The sequence below is a fragment of the Caretta caretta genome, chromosome 9 (genome assembly GCF_965140235.1).
Source record: "Caretta caretta isolate rCarCar2 chromosome 9, rCarCar1.hap1, whole genome shotgun sequence".
NCBI lineage: Eukaryota > Metazoa > Chordata > Testudines > Cheloniidae > Caretta > Caretta caretta.
This window is the reverse complement of record NC_134214.1, coordinates 1,090,403-1,105,361: the sequence shown is the minus strand read 5'-3', so window position 1 is coordinate 1,105,361 and position 14,959 is coordinate 1,090,403. Positions and strand designations below refer to the sequence as shown.

General features: G+C 47.7%; 2 protein-coding genes across 8 annotated transcripts in view; both read right to left on the bottom strand.

Annotated features, from left to right (window-relative positions):
* XXYLT1 (xyloside xylosyltransferase 1) overlaps positions 1 to 2,128 on the bottom strand; it is a 107,074-nt gene extending 104,946 nt beyond the window's left edge. The window contains exon 1 of one of the 3 annotated variants that reach the window (XM_048864539.2): positions 1,991 to 2,128. In XM_048864539.2, coding sequence (XP_048720496.2) covers positions 1,991 to 2,113 — 123 coding nt within the window. In that variant the 5' untranslated portion in view covers positions 2,114 to 2,128. Of the gene's footprint in view, positions 1 to 970; positions 1,398 to 1,718; positions 1,802 to 1,990 lie in introns of those variants that run through there. The other 2 variants (XM_075132013.1, XM_048864538.2) reach the window with 2 other exon arrangements.
* Positions 2,129 to 9,441: 7,313 nt separating this feature from the next.
* ACAP2 (ArfGAP with coiled-coil, ankyrin repeat and PH domains 2) overlaps positions 9,442 to 14,959 on the bottom strand; it is a 117,706-nt gene continuing 112,188 nt past the window's right edge. For all 5 annotated transcript variants that reach the window (XM_048864520.2, XM_048864524.2, XM_048864521.2 and 2 more), the window contains one exon: positions 9,442 to 14,231. In XM_048864520.2, the coding sequence (XP_048720477.1) occupies positions 14,128 to 14,231 (104 nt within the window). In that variant the 3' untranslated portion in view covers positions 9,442 to 14,127. The remainder of the gene's footprint in view (positions 14,232 to 14,959) is intronic.

Below are 14,959 nucleotides of genomic sequence, written 5' to 3'. Positions count from 1 at the left end.
AGTGCCCAGTGCCACCCCAGCGCCCGGCACCGCCACCCCGCCTCAGTGCCCAGTGCCACCCCAGCACCCGGCACCGCCATCCCGCCTCAGTGCCCAGTGCCACCCCAGCGCCCGGCACCGCCACCCCCGCCTCAGTGCCCAGTGCCACCCCAGCACCCGGCACCGCCATCCCGCCTCAGTGCCCAGTGCCACCCCAGCGCCCGGCACCGCCATCCCGCCTCAGTGCCCAGTGCCACCCCAGCGCCCGGCGCCGCCATCCCGCCTCAGTGCCCAGTGCCACCCCAGCACCCGGCACCGCCACCCCGCCTCAGTGCCCAGTGCCACCCCAGCGCCCTGCGCTCAGCACCGCCACCCCGCCTCAGTGCCCAGTGCCACCCCAGCGCCCTGTGCTCAGCACCGCCACCCCGCCTCAGTGCCCAGTGCCACCCCAGCGCCCGGCGCCGCCACCCCACCTCAGTGCCCAGTGCCACCCCAGCGCCCGGCACCGCCACCCCGCCTCAGTGCCCAGTGCCACCCCAGCGCCCTGCACTCAGCACCGCCACCCCGCCTCAGTGCCCAGTGCCACCCCAGCGCCCAGCACCGCCCCACCCCGCCTCAGTGCCCAGTGCCACCCCAGCACCTGGCACCGCCATCCCGCCTCAGTGCCCAGTGCCACCCCAGCGCCCTGCACTCAGCACCGCCACCCCGCCTCAGTGCCCAGTGCCACCCCAGCGCCCTGCGCTCAGCACCGCCACCCCGCCTCAGTGCCCAGTGCCACCCCAGCGCCCAGCACCGCCCCATCCCGCCTCAGTGCCCAGTGCCACCCCAGCACCTGGCACCGCCATCCCGCCTCAGTGCCCAGTGCCACCCCAGCGCCCCCCGCCCGGCACAGACGTCACACCCCAGCGCCCGGTGCCGCCCCATCCCCCCCGCCCCGGCGCCCCGCGCCCGGCAGAGCCTCAGTCCCGCACCCCCCCGCCCCCCGCGCTACCTGGCAGCGGAAGGGGAGGCCGGGCAGCAGCGGGCGGAGCAGGCCGCGGGCGATCTGGCGGCTGCGCGGCTCGCTCACGAAGTGCAGGTGCAGCGCCTGGCCCGGCGGGAGGCGCGCGCGGCGCAGCAGGGAGCGCAGCGCAGCCTGGGCGCGGGCCTGCAGCGCCGAGCCGCGCGCCGCCTTGGTGAACATCAGCAGCAGGTGGAGGCGGGCGGGGGCCGGGGCCGGGGCCGGGGCCGGGTCCCGGCGCGGGCCCGGGGGGGCGCCGGAGAAGGGCCCGCGCCCCGCGCCCAGGCCGAAGAAGGCGCAGACGCCCAGCGCGGCGCCCAGCAGCAGCAGCAGCGCGCAGGGCGGGGGGCGCGGGGCGCGGGGCGGGGGGCGCAGGGCGCCCAGCCGGGCCATGGCGGCGCGCACGGGCCGGGTCGGGCCGGGCCGGGCCGGGCGCTCCGGAGGCCGCCGGGCTGCGCGGGGAGCGGCCCCGCCTCCGAGCCACGTGGGGCCGGGCGGAGCTCGGTGGGTCGCGGCCCGCGGGGCGGGAGAGCCCGGCCGGAGCTCGCCGGACACGGGGCAGGGCGCGGCGCGAGCCCGGGGCCCCGGCGGGCTCTGCCCGGTCGCGCACCGGGACCGGCACCGGGACCGGAGGGGGGGGGGGGGCAACAGGAGCCTCTAGGGAAAAAGCCCCAGACTCGGGGCTGCCCCTCGGAGAGCAGCCGCCCCCGCCCGCCCCCGCCCGGCTGCAGGAACCGACCTGCCCCCGGTCCCGCGCCGGGCACCAGCCCCTCGCCCCAGGGCGGGGGTCGGAAACGTCCCGTCCTCCGTCAGCCAGCCCCGGCCCGCAGCGCCCGGCCCCCGGCCCCGGCCCGGCTAAACTACAGCGCGAGGAACCCGGCAGCCTCCGGCTCTGCCGAGCCTGATGCTCCCTCGCACGCAGCCGGGGCTGGACAGCGCAGGGCTGCGAGGGGAGCTCGTTGCGAGGGAAGGGCCCGCAGCCCCGCGGAATCAGGCGAAGGGTGAACGCACCTGGCCCCCTGGGCGGGCGAGGGCTGGGAGAGGCAAGACGGGAAACGCTGCCTGCCCTGCTGAGCCCCCGGCGCCAGGCTCCTGCCCCAGCCAGGCCCAGCCTTGCCCCGTCCTAGTGTCCATCCGCGGCCCGCCCCGCTTCCCCCTACAAACGGATTTTAAAAAACGCGAATGTTTAACTAAATTAACTTGTTCTGTTAAAATAGCGTTTGCTCTTGAAGAAAAAAAATCCAGAATACAGAATGTTGCTGTAGTTAAAAAAAAAACAATTGAAATGTTTGGCTGGGGAGGTTCTCCTCCTAATACAGCCTGGAAAGAAAATCCTCCAAATATTAATGATTAACCTGTTGAAGTGGAGATAGTTCACCTCCCCGTGACTTCATAAATATCTGCTTCAAATACCTTTGGTAAATGAACTAACCCAACAATCATACGTTTTGTGATATAGCTGTAAAACTCATCTGAAAAGTTTTCAGAAGAAATCACTTTAAAATTGTAAAAAGAGGTTTCAGAGGAACAGCCGTGTTCGTCTGTATTCGCAAAAAGAAAAGGAGAACTTGTGGCACCTTAGAGACTAACCAATTTATTTGAGCATGAGCTTTCGTGAGCTACAGCTCACTTCATCGGATGCATACCGTGGAAACTGCAGCAGACTTTATATACACAGAGAGAATATGAAACAATACCTCCTCCCACCCCACTGTCCTGCTGGTAATAGCTTATCGAAAGTGATCAACAGGTGGGCCATTTCCAGCACAAATCCAGGTTTTCTCACCCTCCACCCCCCCACACAAATTCACTCTCCTGCTGGTGCTAGCCCATCCAAAGTGACAACTCTTTACATAATCAAGTCGGGCTATTTCCTGCATAGATCCAGGTTTTCTCACATCCCCCCCACCCCCATACACACACAAACTCACTCTCCTGCTGGTAATAGCTCATCTAAACTGACCACTCTCCAAGTTTAAATCCAAGTTAAACCAGAACATCTGGGGGGGGGGGTAGGAAAAAACAAGAGGAAACAGGCTACCTTGCATAATGACTTAGCCACTCCCAGTCTCTATTTAAGCCTAAATTAATAGTATCCAATTTGCAAATGAATTCCAATTCAGCAGTTTCTCGCTGGAGTCTGGATTTGAAGTTTTTTTGTTTTAAGATAGCGACCTTCATGTCTGTGATTGCGTGACCAGAGAGATTGAAGTGTTCTCCGACTGGTTTATGAATGTTATAATTCTTGACATCTGATTTGTGTCCATTTATTCTTTTACGTAGAGACTGTCCAGTTTGACCAATGTACATGGCAGAGGGGCATTGCTGGCACATGATGGCATATATCACATTGGTGGATGTGCAGGTGGACGAGCCTCTGATAGTGTGGCTGATGTTATTAGGCCCTGTGATGGTGTCCCCTGAATAGATATGTGGGCACAATTGGCAACGGGCTTTGTTGCAAGGATAAGTTCCTGGGTTAGTGGTTCTGTTGTGTGGTATGTGGTTGTTGGTGAGTATTTGCTTCAGGTTGCGGGGCTGTCTGTAGGCAAGGACTGGCCTGTCTCCCAAGACTTGTGAGAGTGTTGGGTCATCCTTTAGGATAGGTTGTAGATCCTTAATAATGCGTTGGAGGGGTTTTAGTTGGGGGCTGAAGGTGACCGCTAGTGGCGTTCTGTTATTTTCTTTGTTAGGCCTGTCCTGTAGTAGGTAACTTCTGGGAACTCTTCTGGCTCTATCAATCTGTTTCTTTACTTCTGCAGGTGGGTACTGTAGTTGTAAGAAAGCTTGACAGAGATCTTGTAGGTGTTTGTCTCTGTCTGAGGGGTTGGAGCAAATGCGGTTGTATCGCAGAGCTTGGCTGTAGACGATGGATCGTGTGGTGTGGTCAGGGTGAAAGCTGGAGGCATGCAGGTAGGAATAGCGGTCAGTAGGTTTCCGGTATAGGGTGGTGTTTATGTGGCCATTGTTTATTAGCACTGTAGTGTCCAGGAAGTGGATCTCTTGTGTGGACTGGACCAGGCTGAGGTTGGTGGTGGGATGGAAATTGTTGAAATCATGGTGGAATTCCTCAAGGGCTTCTTTTCCATGGGTCCAGATGATGAAGATGTCATCAATATAGCGCAAGTAGAGTAGGGGCTTTAGGGGACGAGAGCTGAGGAAGCGTTGTTCTAAATCAGCCATAAAAATGTCGGCATACTGTGGGGCCATGCGGGTACCCATAGCAGTGCCGCTGATCTGAAGGTATACATTGTCCCCAAATGTGAAATAGTTATGGGTAAGGACAAAGTCACAAAGTTCAGCCACCAGGTTAGCCGTGACATTATCGGGGATAGTGTTCTTGACGGCTTGTAGTCCATCTTTGTGTGGAATGTTGGTGTAGAGGGCTTCTACATCCATAGTAGCCAGGATGGTGTTATCAGGAAGATCACCGATGGATTGAAGTTTCCTCAGGAAGTCAGTGGTGTCTCGAAGGTAGCTGGGAGTGCTGGTAGCGTAGGGCCTGAGGAGGGAGTCTACATAGCCAGACAATCCTGCTGTCAGGGTGCCAATGCCTGAGATGATGGGGCGCCCAGGATTTCCAGGTTTATGGATCTTGGGTAGTAGATAGAATATCCCAGGTCGGGGTTCCAGGGGTGTGTCTGTGCGGATTTGATCTTGTGCTTTTTCAGGAAGTTTCTTGAGCAAATGCTGTAGTTGCTTTTGGTAACTCTCAGTGGGATCATAGGGTAATGGCTTGTAGAAACTCATGTTGGAGAGCTGCCGAGCAGCCTCTTGTTCATATTCCGACCTATTCATGATGACAACAGCACCTCCTTTGTCAGCCTTTTTGATTATGATGTCAGAGTTGTTTCTGAGGCTGTGGATGGCATTGCTTTCCGCATGGCTGAGGTTATGGGGCAAGTGATGCTGCTTTTCCACAATTTCAGCCCGTGCACGTCGGCGGAAGCACTCTATGTAGAAGTCCAGTCTGCTGTTTCGACCTTCAGGAGGAGTCCATCTAGAATCCCTCTTTCTGTAGTGTTGGCAGGGAGACCTCTGTGGATTAGTATGTTGTTCAGAGGTATTTTGGATAGATTTCCACTCCATACGGCTAAATGCAGTGCCTTGCATAATGACAGGTTTCAGAGGAACAGCCGTGTTAGTCTGTATTCGCAAAAAGAAAAGGAGTACTTGTGGCACCTTAGAGACTAACCAATTTATTTGAGCATGAGCTTTCGTGAGCTACAGCTCACTTCATCAGATGTATACCGTGGAAACTGCAGCAGACTTTATATACACACAGAGAATATGAAACAATACCTCCGAACCTCTTTAGCCCTTGCTAGAGAAAACTTACAGGATGCTCAAAAAGAGCAAAAAGCCTGGTATGATAAACATGCCAGAGAGCGTTCCTTCAAAGTAGGAGACCAGGTCATGGTCTTAAAGGCGCTCCAGGCCCATAAAATGGAAGCATCGTGGGAAGGGCCATTCACGGTCCAGGAGCGCCTGGGAGCTGTTAATTATCTCATAGCATTCCCCACCCCCAACCGAAAGCCTAAGGTGTACCATATTAATTCTCTAAAGCCCTTTTATTCCAGAGAATTAAAGGTTTGTCAGTTTACAGCCCAGGGAGGAGACGACGCTGAGTGGCCTGAAGGTGTCTACTACGAAGGGAAATGTGGTGGTGGTGTGGAAGAGGTGAACCTCTCCATGACCCTTGGGCATAGGCAGCGACAGCAGATCCAGGAGCTGTGCACTAGCTATGCGCCAACGTTCTCAGCCACCCCAGGACTGACTGAGCGGGCATACCACTCCATTGACACAGGTAATGCTCACCCAATTAGGGTCCAACCTTACCGGGTGTCTCCTCAAGCTAAAACTGCTATAGAACGGGAGATCCAGGATATGTTACAGATGGGTGTAATCCGCCCCTCTGAAAGTGCATGGGCATCTCCAGTGGTTCTAGTTCCCAAACCAGATGGGGAAATACGTTTTTGCGTGGACTACCGTAAGCTAAATGCTGTAACTCGCCCAGACAACTATCCAATGCCACGCACAGATGAACTGTTAGAGAAACTGGGACGGGCCCAGTTCATCTCTACCTTGGACTTAACCAAGGGGTACTGGCAGGTACCGCTAGATGAATCTGCCAAGGAAAGGTCAGCCTTCATCACACATCTCGGGCTGTATGAATTTAATGTACTCCCTTTCGGGCTGCGAAATGCACCCGCCACGTTCCAAAGACTTGTAGATGGTCTCCTAGCGGGATTAGGAGAATATGCAGTCGCCTACCTTGACGATGTGGCCATATTTTCGGATTCCTGGGCAGACCACCTGGAACATCTACAAAAAGTCCTTGAGCGCATAAGGGAGGCAGGACTAACTGTTAAGGCTAAGAAGTGTCAAATAGGCCTAAACAGAGTGACTTACCTTGGACACCAGGTGGGTCAAGGAACTATCAGCCCCCTACAGGCCAAAGTGGATGCTATCCAAAAGTGGCCTGTCCCAAAGTCAAAGAAACAGGTTCAATCCTTCTTAGGCTTGGCTGGTTATTACAGACGATTTGTACCGCACTACAGCCAAATCGCTGCCCCACTGACAGACCTAACCAAAAAGAAACAGCCAAATGCTGTTCAGTGGACCGGAAAGTGTCAGAAGGCCTTTAACAAGCTTAAAGCGACACTCATATCTGACCCTGTACTAAGGGCCCCAGACTTTGACAAACCATTCCTAGTAACCACAGATGCATCTGAGTGTGGTGTGGGAGCAGTTTTAATGCAGAAAGGACCTGATCAAGAATTCCACCCTGTAGTGTTTCTCAGCAAAAAACTGTCTGAGAGGGAAAGCAACTGGTCAGTCACTGAAAAAGAATGTTATGTCATTGTCTACGCTCTGGAAAAGCTACGCCCATATGTTTGGGGACAGCGTTTCCACCTGCAAACCGACCATGTTGCACTGAAGTGGCTTCACACCGTCAAAGAAACTAACAAAAAACTTCTTCGGTGGAGTTTAGCTCTCCAAGATTTTGATTTCGACATCCAACACATCTCAGGAGCTTCTAACAAAGTGGCTGATGCACTCTCCCGTGAAAGTTTCCCAGAATCAACTGGTTAAAATCGTCCTTGGGTACCTTCTGAAAATGAAACCTACATCTGAGTTGTGAAGAATATGCATTAAGGTTAAAACAACCAACAAGAATGTGCTTTTATGTAGAAATCCATAATTAAATAGTCTTCCTGACTAGTGATTTAAATCAGGATTTAAATCAAATCCACCCTACAGGAGCATATTCAGGGCCTCTCTGACCGTGGAGCATGCACACTGGTCAGCACTAGGAGCTGTGAGATACTCCAGCAGGCTCAGCAAGGGCACAATCTTCAGAGGTTTCTGCTATCAAAAGATCAAAGAAGTCTGCTGAGTACGTGACACCTGCCATTTTTCAGAGCCTTATAACTTGGCCCAATTTGGGCAGATTTTCATGGGGAAGACAAAAGGCACATCCCTCACACAAAGACCCCCTCCACTGTCAAATTTCAGCTCCCTAATCCAAAGCATCAGGGTGCGGGAGCATTTCAAAGAAAAGATCAATAATTTTGTAACATTGGCAAAACAATGTTTTCCTCTAGCTTTTTTTCTCAGAAACAACCCAACTGTATGGACTGAATTTAAAAAAAGAAATCATCCTGAGGCAGATACCTGCTGTGACATTATTGACATGAACTGTGACTGTATAGATCATTGGTGCAACCGAGGTCCTATAGTTGCCCCAAATCTTGTACAAAGGAGGTAGACTAAGGTAATTTGCTGGTTATGATTATGCTGTATGTATCATTTTTGTATTTGAAGTTATGAATATTGACTATGTACTTGTATCGCAATGTGTTTGATTCTAAGTAGCCTCAGTGAAGCATTTGGTCAGCTTCTTGAGAAAGGACTATTCTCAGTAAGTGCCCAATCAAGAAACACTTAACTGACAATGGACTTTGGGAGACGCCAATCCACACCTGAGCTTTCCTGGGAACGTTCAAACTAACATGTAAATAATGGCATTGGCCTGCAAAAAGCTGAATCATTCATGGACATGACTTGCCCAGGTGGCTACAAACTCCATCTTGTTGCAGTTATTTTCCACAGATGAACAAAGGGGTTTCCGCCCACAAGAGAGAATATAAGGCCCTGGAAGCCTCTGCATTTTGTCTTCAGCTGGTTCAAGAGATGGCCTCTCCACACCCCAAAGAGATGCCTGAAAGAAACTGGAACAAAGGTCTGTAACTACGGGAGTAAGAGATTCCTGGACCCAGGCCATAAGCGACGTTGGACTGAAAAGGACTGGGCCCAGACTAGGAAGGAGTGTAGTCTGTGAAAGAAGCTTACTGAAACATCTGAGGGTGAGATTTACCTGTATTCAGTTTCCTACTGTATTAGGCTTAGACTTGCGTGTTTTGTTTTACTTTGCTTGGTAACTTACTTTGTTCTGTTATTTCTTGAAACCACTTAAATCCTACTTTTTATACTTAATAAAATCACTTTTATTTATTAATTCACCCAGAATAAGTAATTAATACCTGGGGGAGCAAACAGCTGTGCATCTCTCTCTATCAGCATTATAGAGGGCGGACAATTTATGAGTTTACCTTGTATAAGCTTTATACAGAGTAAAACAGATTTATTTGGGGGTTGGATCCCATTGGGAGCTGGGTGTCTGGGTGCTAGAGACAGCAGCAGTTGCTAAGCTGTTTGCAGTTAAGCCTGCAGCTTTGGGACATGTGGTTCAGACCCTGGGTCTGTGTTGCATCAGGCTTGTGTGTCTGGCTCAACAAGACAGGGTTCTGGAGTCCCAAGCTGCCAGGGAAAACGGGCTCAGAGGTATTCTCAGCACATCAGGTGACAGTCCCAAGGGGGTCTCTGTGACCGAACGTGTCACACCTGACATGGAAAATTTCAGCCAAGTTACATTTTGGTAAAATTTTAAACAGAGAAGAGGGAATAATGGGAAGTGTTAGGCAACTTATAATGGGAAGTGTTAGGCAACTTGAATAATAGGCAGCGCTACCAGCCCCACCTATAGTGTGTCTGGGAGGATTCTTCCCAGTTTTGTTTCAGATTGGCTGCAACACTTGTTCCACCTCTGCATCAGTCTGGACTACTTCTTTCAAAATCCATCAGAAATAATCTGCTCTTTAAATTGAAACTTTAGAAAAACTGCAAACTGGGATGATTTGAGCAGTTAAGAATTTGAATTTTCCTTCTGCAAAATTCCAAAGCTCTGCAGGAGAGGCTCCTTCCCAACGCAGTGATTGGAAGCGTTACTCTGCCAAAGCACCTGCCATTGCTGAACTTTTACTCACAAATGCAGTATGCCAAGGGTAGGTGTAGCTCACAACCAAACTAGCAGTTGAAGGCTACTTGCTTTAAGCTGTATTAACTTTTAGTTCTAAGCATGTGGCAAAGCCTTGACAGCTGTACACATTTCACCAGGATTTTGCAGCATACAAAGTCTTTATTCAAGTATAGTATTTACAATTCTTACATAATGTACATAGAGTAACTATTAAGATAATGTATTTTTCTTCATTTACAATGAAACTACAATAAAACTACATTCAAGTTTCTGATACAAAGTCTATAGACTTATTAAATGCGAAGTAGGACTGGTTATACATTCTTTCCAATTATGCATTTAGGAAAACCAAAAAAAAAAAAAAATCACAACAATTTACTACTGGACTGGTTCAAAACCACTGTCTAGTAAAGATGTACTTAGGGATAGGTACAGAAAGTCATTTATCACTCCAAACAGAATAACCATCCAGTTTGAGGAAACATGGTTTGATTCCTCAGTAATTACTATCATAACATGGGAAAAATTCTGATCTGAGGATAAAAATCAAGTGGGAATTTTCCTTCTTTACCATCTCCTTCCATGGGAAAACAGAGAAGAAATACAGTACGCAGAAAGGTAAAGAAAGAATGGTGAAGGGGGAAAATGCAAATAAAAAAAGTACATTCATCTCCTCCTCCCATCGTGTCTGTACATAGTTGGCTGACTGTTTTAAAAAAGTGCCCATTTGTACAAACAGATACCTATACCGAGACACGTGTGTGTCAGGCAGAACTCTGTGCAAAGGAGCATCAACCATGGCATTGTATTAAACTGGGGAAAACATTCTTTACCTATCTGTAAGTGGATGGATAGTGGATATTTTCAGAATTGGCTTTTAAAATGCTTTCAGTATCTTAATCATCAGTTCTAATCCTTCTGATATACAAATACTCGTGCCTTGGACTCAAGGCATTTGTACATTTGGAATTCCATGAAATGGTCCTTTTATGTTCTCTGTGCCATTCAGAGATTATTAAAATGCATACTTCACATGCACGTTTGTTAAACAGGATTTCCCTGCTTCCCAGCAGCTGTCTACACACTGAAAACATTATAGCAAATGTTACACTTCTTCTAGTTCTCATGTATCCCTTGCACCAGTGCTTACATATAATTGCTATACATCAAACAACATGCTGTGGGTACAAGTCATGATTCAGAATGAGAGAAAGACACTCCATTTTACATGGAGAATTTACTGATAAATCAACAGCACTTGGAGGGGTCAGCCCTGTCTACATGTAAAGCAAGTGAAAATGAATCCCTACAAGTGAAAGATACAGACAGACAGTTATCTTCCAACATACCATGAACATTATAAATCGTTAAGAGCATAATCTGAGTTCAGTGAAGTCAATGGGAAGGCTCCCGCTGATTTCGATGAGGTTGAGATTAGGTCCCAATTGCGCAGGTGAGGAAACTAAATTCTACCCTGTATTAATGAACTGATGTGCATGTTCCAACTGCAACATGAGTGAAAGCAAAGCAAGACTTCTACCACCTACTGGATTCACTCAAACTTAAGGAAAAGGATAACAATTTCAATATGTCAAATAGTATAAAATTCAGCAGAGTACAGAAATACCTGAATATATAAGCATTGTACCCAAAGTAACAGAAAACAGGAAGCCTTAAAAACAAGTACAGATTGTAATGAAACATTATAGCCAAAATTTTAACCAGCAGGTAACCTACATAAATCATGTCCAAAAGTATGCTAAAATGTATTATGTGCTTTTCCATATTTACTCATTCCAAAAGTCTTTCTGCACATCTGGCCCTGGCTAGGATAAAGATAATAAAAGCCTAAAATAAATGATCAATTTATTTTAAACTGTGTTAAGAAAATACTGCTGCCTTCTCCACAAGTTAAGGCCAGTTGTATTCTACACATAGGTGAAAATATGAACTGGAACTAAACTTTCCCAGTACTTGGCACATGGCTCAGCAGATACTAAAGCCCAACAGAGTCTTACTTCATGCATACTATTCAAGTTATATTCAGATTTACCTCACAGCAGGAGTGGGAATTTCCTAATACTACTAAGCAAAACAGCAACACATGAGTTACAGATTTGCCCATCAAGCACCGTTTCTAAAGCCAGGGGGGGGTCAACTATACTTCGTCCTGCAAACTGAACACTTGATCTTGCTACACACCAGATAGCTTCACGGCATGTCCATTTTTGTCAGTGTGTCGATGATCACAACAATGCTCTTCTGGTGAACGCACATTACACTGCACATCTCAGCGCACATACCAGGCCAAGGAACTACCCCTCCTAGCCTGGGCTGCCAAAACGACTTCAAGTTTTTACAAACTCTAGGTCTTCTGTCAGAGCACTCGAATACAATCACGCACTGACAAACAATCCAAGCAGATTCTACAATTTAGCATAAACACAGTATCAAAAGCTGGGTCACTCACTCCCCTGACTGGCGAGAGCTGGGAAGGCAGCAGGGGCTCCACACAGCTACAGAGAAAGAGCTGTGCTTTATAGGGAACCCTTTTGCAAGTTTAAGCAGCAGCCCTGAGTGACTGGGAAGGAAATGTTGCAATGGTCACAAAGGTGGAGATATGGCATGGGGCATCTCAGAGGAGAGACTTCCAATATCTTTCAGCACTACGGAATAAAGACAGTGATTGTGCCCTGAAGCTTCAGGCAGCTTTTCTGTACAGTCACTCTCACTGTACACCAAGCATTATTTGTAACGTAAGAGGACAAGGCATCTAGACAAAACTGTGTATCTGAAATGAGTATTCTATAATGGGCGTATCTTACACAGCGTCCCAACTCTACGTGTGGAAGCTTCTACTCTCTAAGCTCTAACTTACTCAAGATAGAATGCTATTTAAGGAGACAAATCAGAGAGCACCCAATCGTTCTCCAGGAACCAATTCCTATTAAAAAAGCTTATGAAACTCATTTGTAAGCAGTAACCGCAAATGTATTACTCTCCAAAAATCAATGCAGTTAAAATGGGCACAATTTACTTTGCTTCAAGTAATTAGGCTACAAATAAAGCAATGATGAGACTGTAAAATTCACCCATTTACCACAATAACCTATTGGACACTTTCTATAGCATGAAGATCTTATTCTGGTATTAAAAATTTTTCATATATTTTATTTTTGATTAGCTATTGAATGCACAAGGATAAATATTTAAAAAACTCTCTGAAATGTAACATGCCTGGAAAAGCTTAATTTTATCACACATTTACATAAATTTAGAAAGCCCCTTCTGTATCTGCATTGTAACAAGCTAATGTTTTTAAATCTCACTTATTTCCAAAGTAAATTTTAGCAGCAGTATAGTATATTGTTCTGAATAGTTGACGAAGATTACAGGAAATCTGCAGTAGTTTGGAAGGCCTACCTAGAAATCCTTCTTACACTGTTCAAAGTGCCAGCAAATGGAGGACCAATAACTAAAAGTCTGTGATGCTTCTGGGGCTCAGATGTATATTATCTATCTATATGCTATCTACTATAAATACACAGATAAATCTTTACTTTTATACATCATGTGCATGCGCACATCAACAGAACACAGGGTGGAGCCCACTGAAAAGTTCTGGTTGCTGCCAACAGAATACCACTTCTGATTATATTCTTTTTTTAGAGCAGCCGTACAGTAAGACTTCCAGGTTTTCTACTACATGCCCTATTTTAGAGAGCCAGTACACAGATTATATTATGGCAGGCTCTGGCAAAAAGGATTGATTGCCCCGAGTGTAGGACGGCTGCATAACTTGTGAGTGTTTTAATATTTCTTTATTGGGAACAATCCTGACAACAGCTTGGCAGGAGAGGCAACCTTTCATTGGTATGCCTGTCCTATGTTAATGTTCTGCTTGGCTCACTATTTATTTTCTACTCCCTAATTCCAGCTTTTGAGATGCATTTTGATGTCAGTCAGTTTAACGCATTAAAAACAAAACTTGATGGCATTAGGGGATCAAATTTACTCCAGAGGGAAAGTTCCACAGAGAATCAATCAATCAAACAAGCAACTTTGTTCACAACAAGTCTTATAGTAAAATAGGGAAGTTGCTGCTTTTCTGACATGTGGTCCTCCAGAATACATACGTACAGCGACAGGACAGCAGTCACTGGCCTCATGGCCTGCACTGGTTAGAAGGAGTCAGCTGTGGAAGAGCCTGCAACGTCATCATCATTTCCTGTGTTAGTAGCACACCGGGCAGAGGAGATGGAGGATCGTGTGTGTGTGTGTCATGGGCAGATGTACAGAAGGGGAGTTCAGGCAGGTGATCACCAGCTTTCCCATCCAAACAGACTGGAGAGGGAAAAGGCAAGCTGGTCCTTGCCTGAAGAGATAGGAGCTGTAGGGTTACAGCTAGGCAGAACGGGAGGCATGGGGAAATTGTGCTGCTAGCGACTGCCCATGAGCAGTGAGGATCTGGTCATCCCACACCACTGACAGAGGAGGAGTTCTGCAACGCTCCCAGCTTCCGCCAGCCTTGAGTGTGACTCAACCTAATCCTGCCCCCACATGGCAAAACAAAAAACTCTCTCCAATCAGAGGCAGTATCCCTTGCTAAAACAGCTCATCTCCAGCTGCTGCAGTATTCACCCTGAATCACATGCAGCAAATTACACCTCCCACCCAGCCTAAGGCTACACTAGAGTGCTCACTCAATCCAGACTACCAAATATATCACAAAAAACACATAATGAAAGCAGTTTAAAAAAATAAAGACTGCTGCTCTAGAAGCATTAGAAAAGAACCAGGTTTAGTTCTTTTTCTTCTTAGACACTCAAGACTTCTGTGAATCTGATTGCTGAAAACGGTTTAGCTTCTCTGGATTATTGGACGCCATTTGAGAAAAATCACGAAAAATGTCCTGGTAAGTTTCATCTCCTGGGTAGAAGAAAAAAAAATAAATTAGGAAAATATTTCCCATGATGGCTAACACCATGCATCATCTCACAAATCTCCTAGTCCTTACTGCATAACATTTATATGTTTGTATAACATATTTTTCATATATGGTATAAAATGGGTGACATGAAAGGTGACAGACTGGTTAACTACATGCACACTCTGTAAAAGCAAATTAAACAAAGCCAAATTATACCTGAAAATAGCACCTCAAAGGCAGCCACACAGAGGAAAGTTCAGAGTTAGAAAGGAGAGATGCAAGTATTTTACAACAATGTAAAAGAAAAACATGTTTAATATATACAGAATAAAATCATTATTTTAAAAACGAAAAAGTCAGAGGCTCTCTTGAAAGTAGATCTATGGCAGAAATAAGGGATGAAGAAAAAATGTCATAACCAGCTAGTCCATACTATAACAATTATTAGCAAGCAACAGTATAAGAGCAGAGCACATTCCCACATTACTGAGGAAATTAAAGTTTGCAAGTGCTGGTGCTTTAGTATTTTAATAGGTAAAATGGCATTTTGTTTTATTTTTAAATGCAATGGGAGTCTCTCTACACTAAGACAATGACCCATTGCTGACAATGTTTCTTCAGCAGTGTCACCCAGCCCCCTTCAGTGGGTACTGAAAATGATTTTGCTGATAGACAGTGGAGCATGGAAAGGAGATTTGTTCCAGGTCTCTCTTCCTGTCTTGTCTAC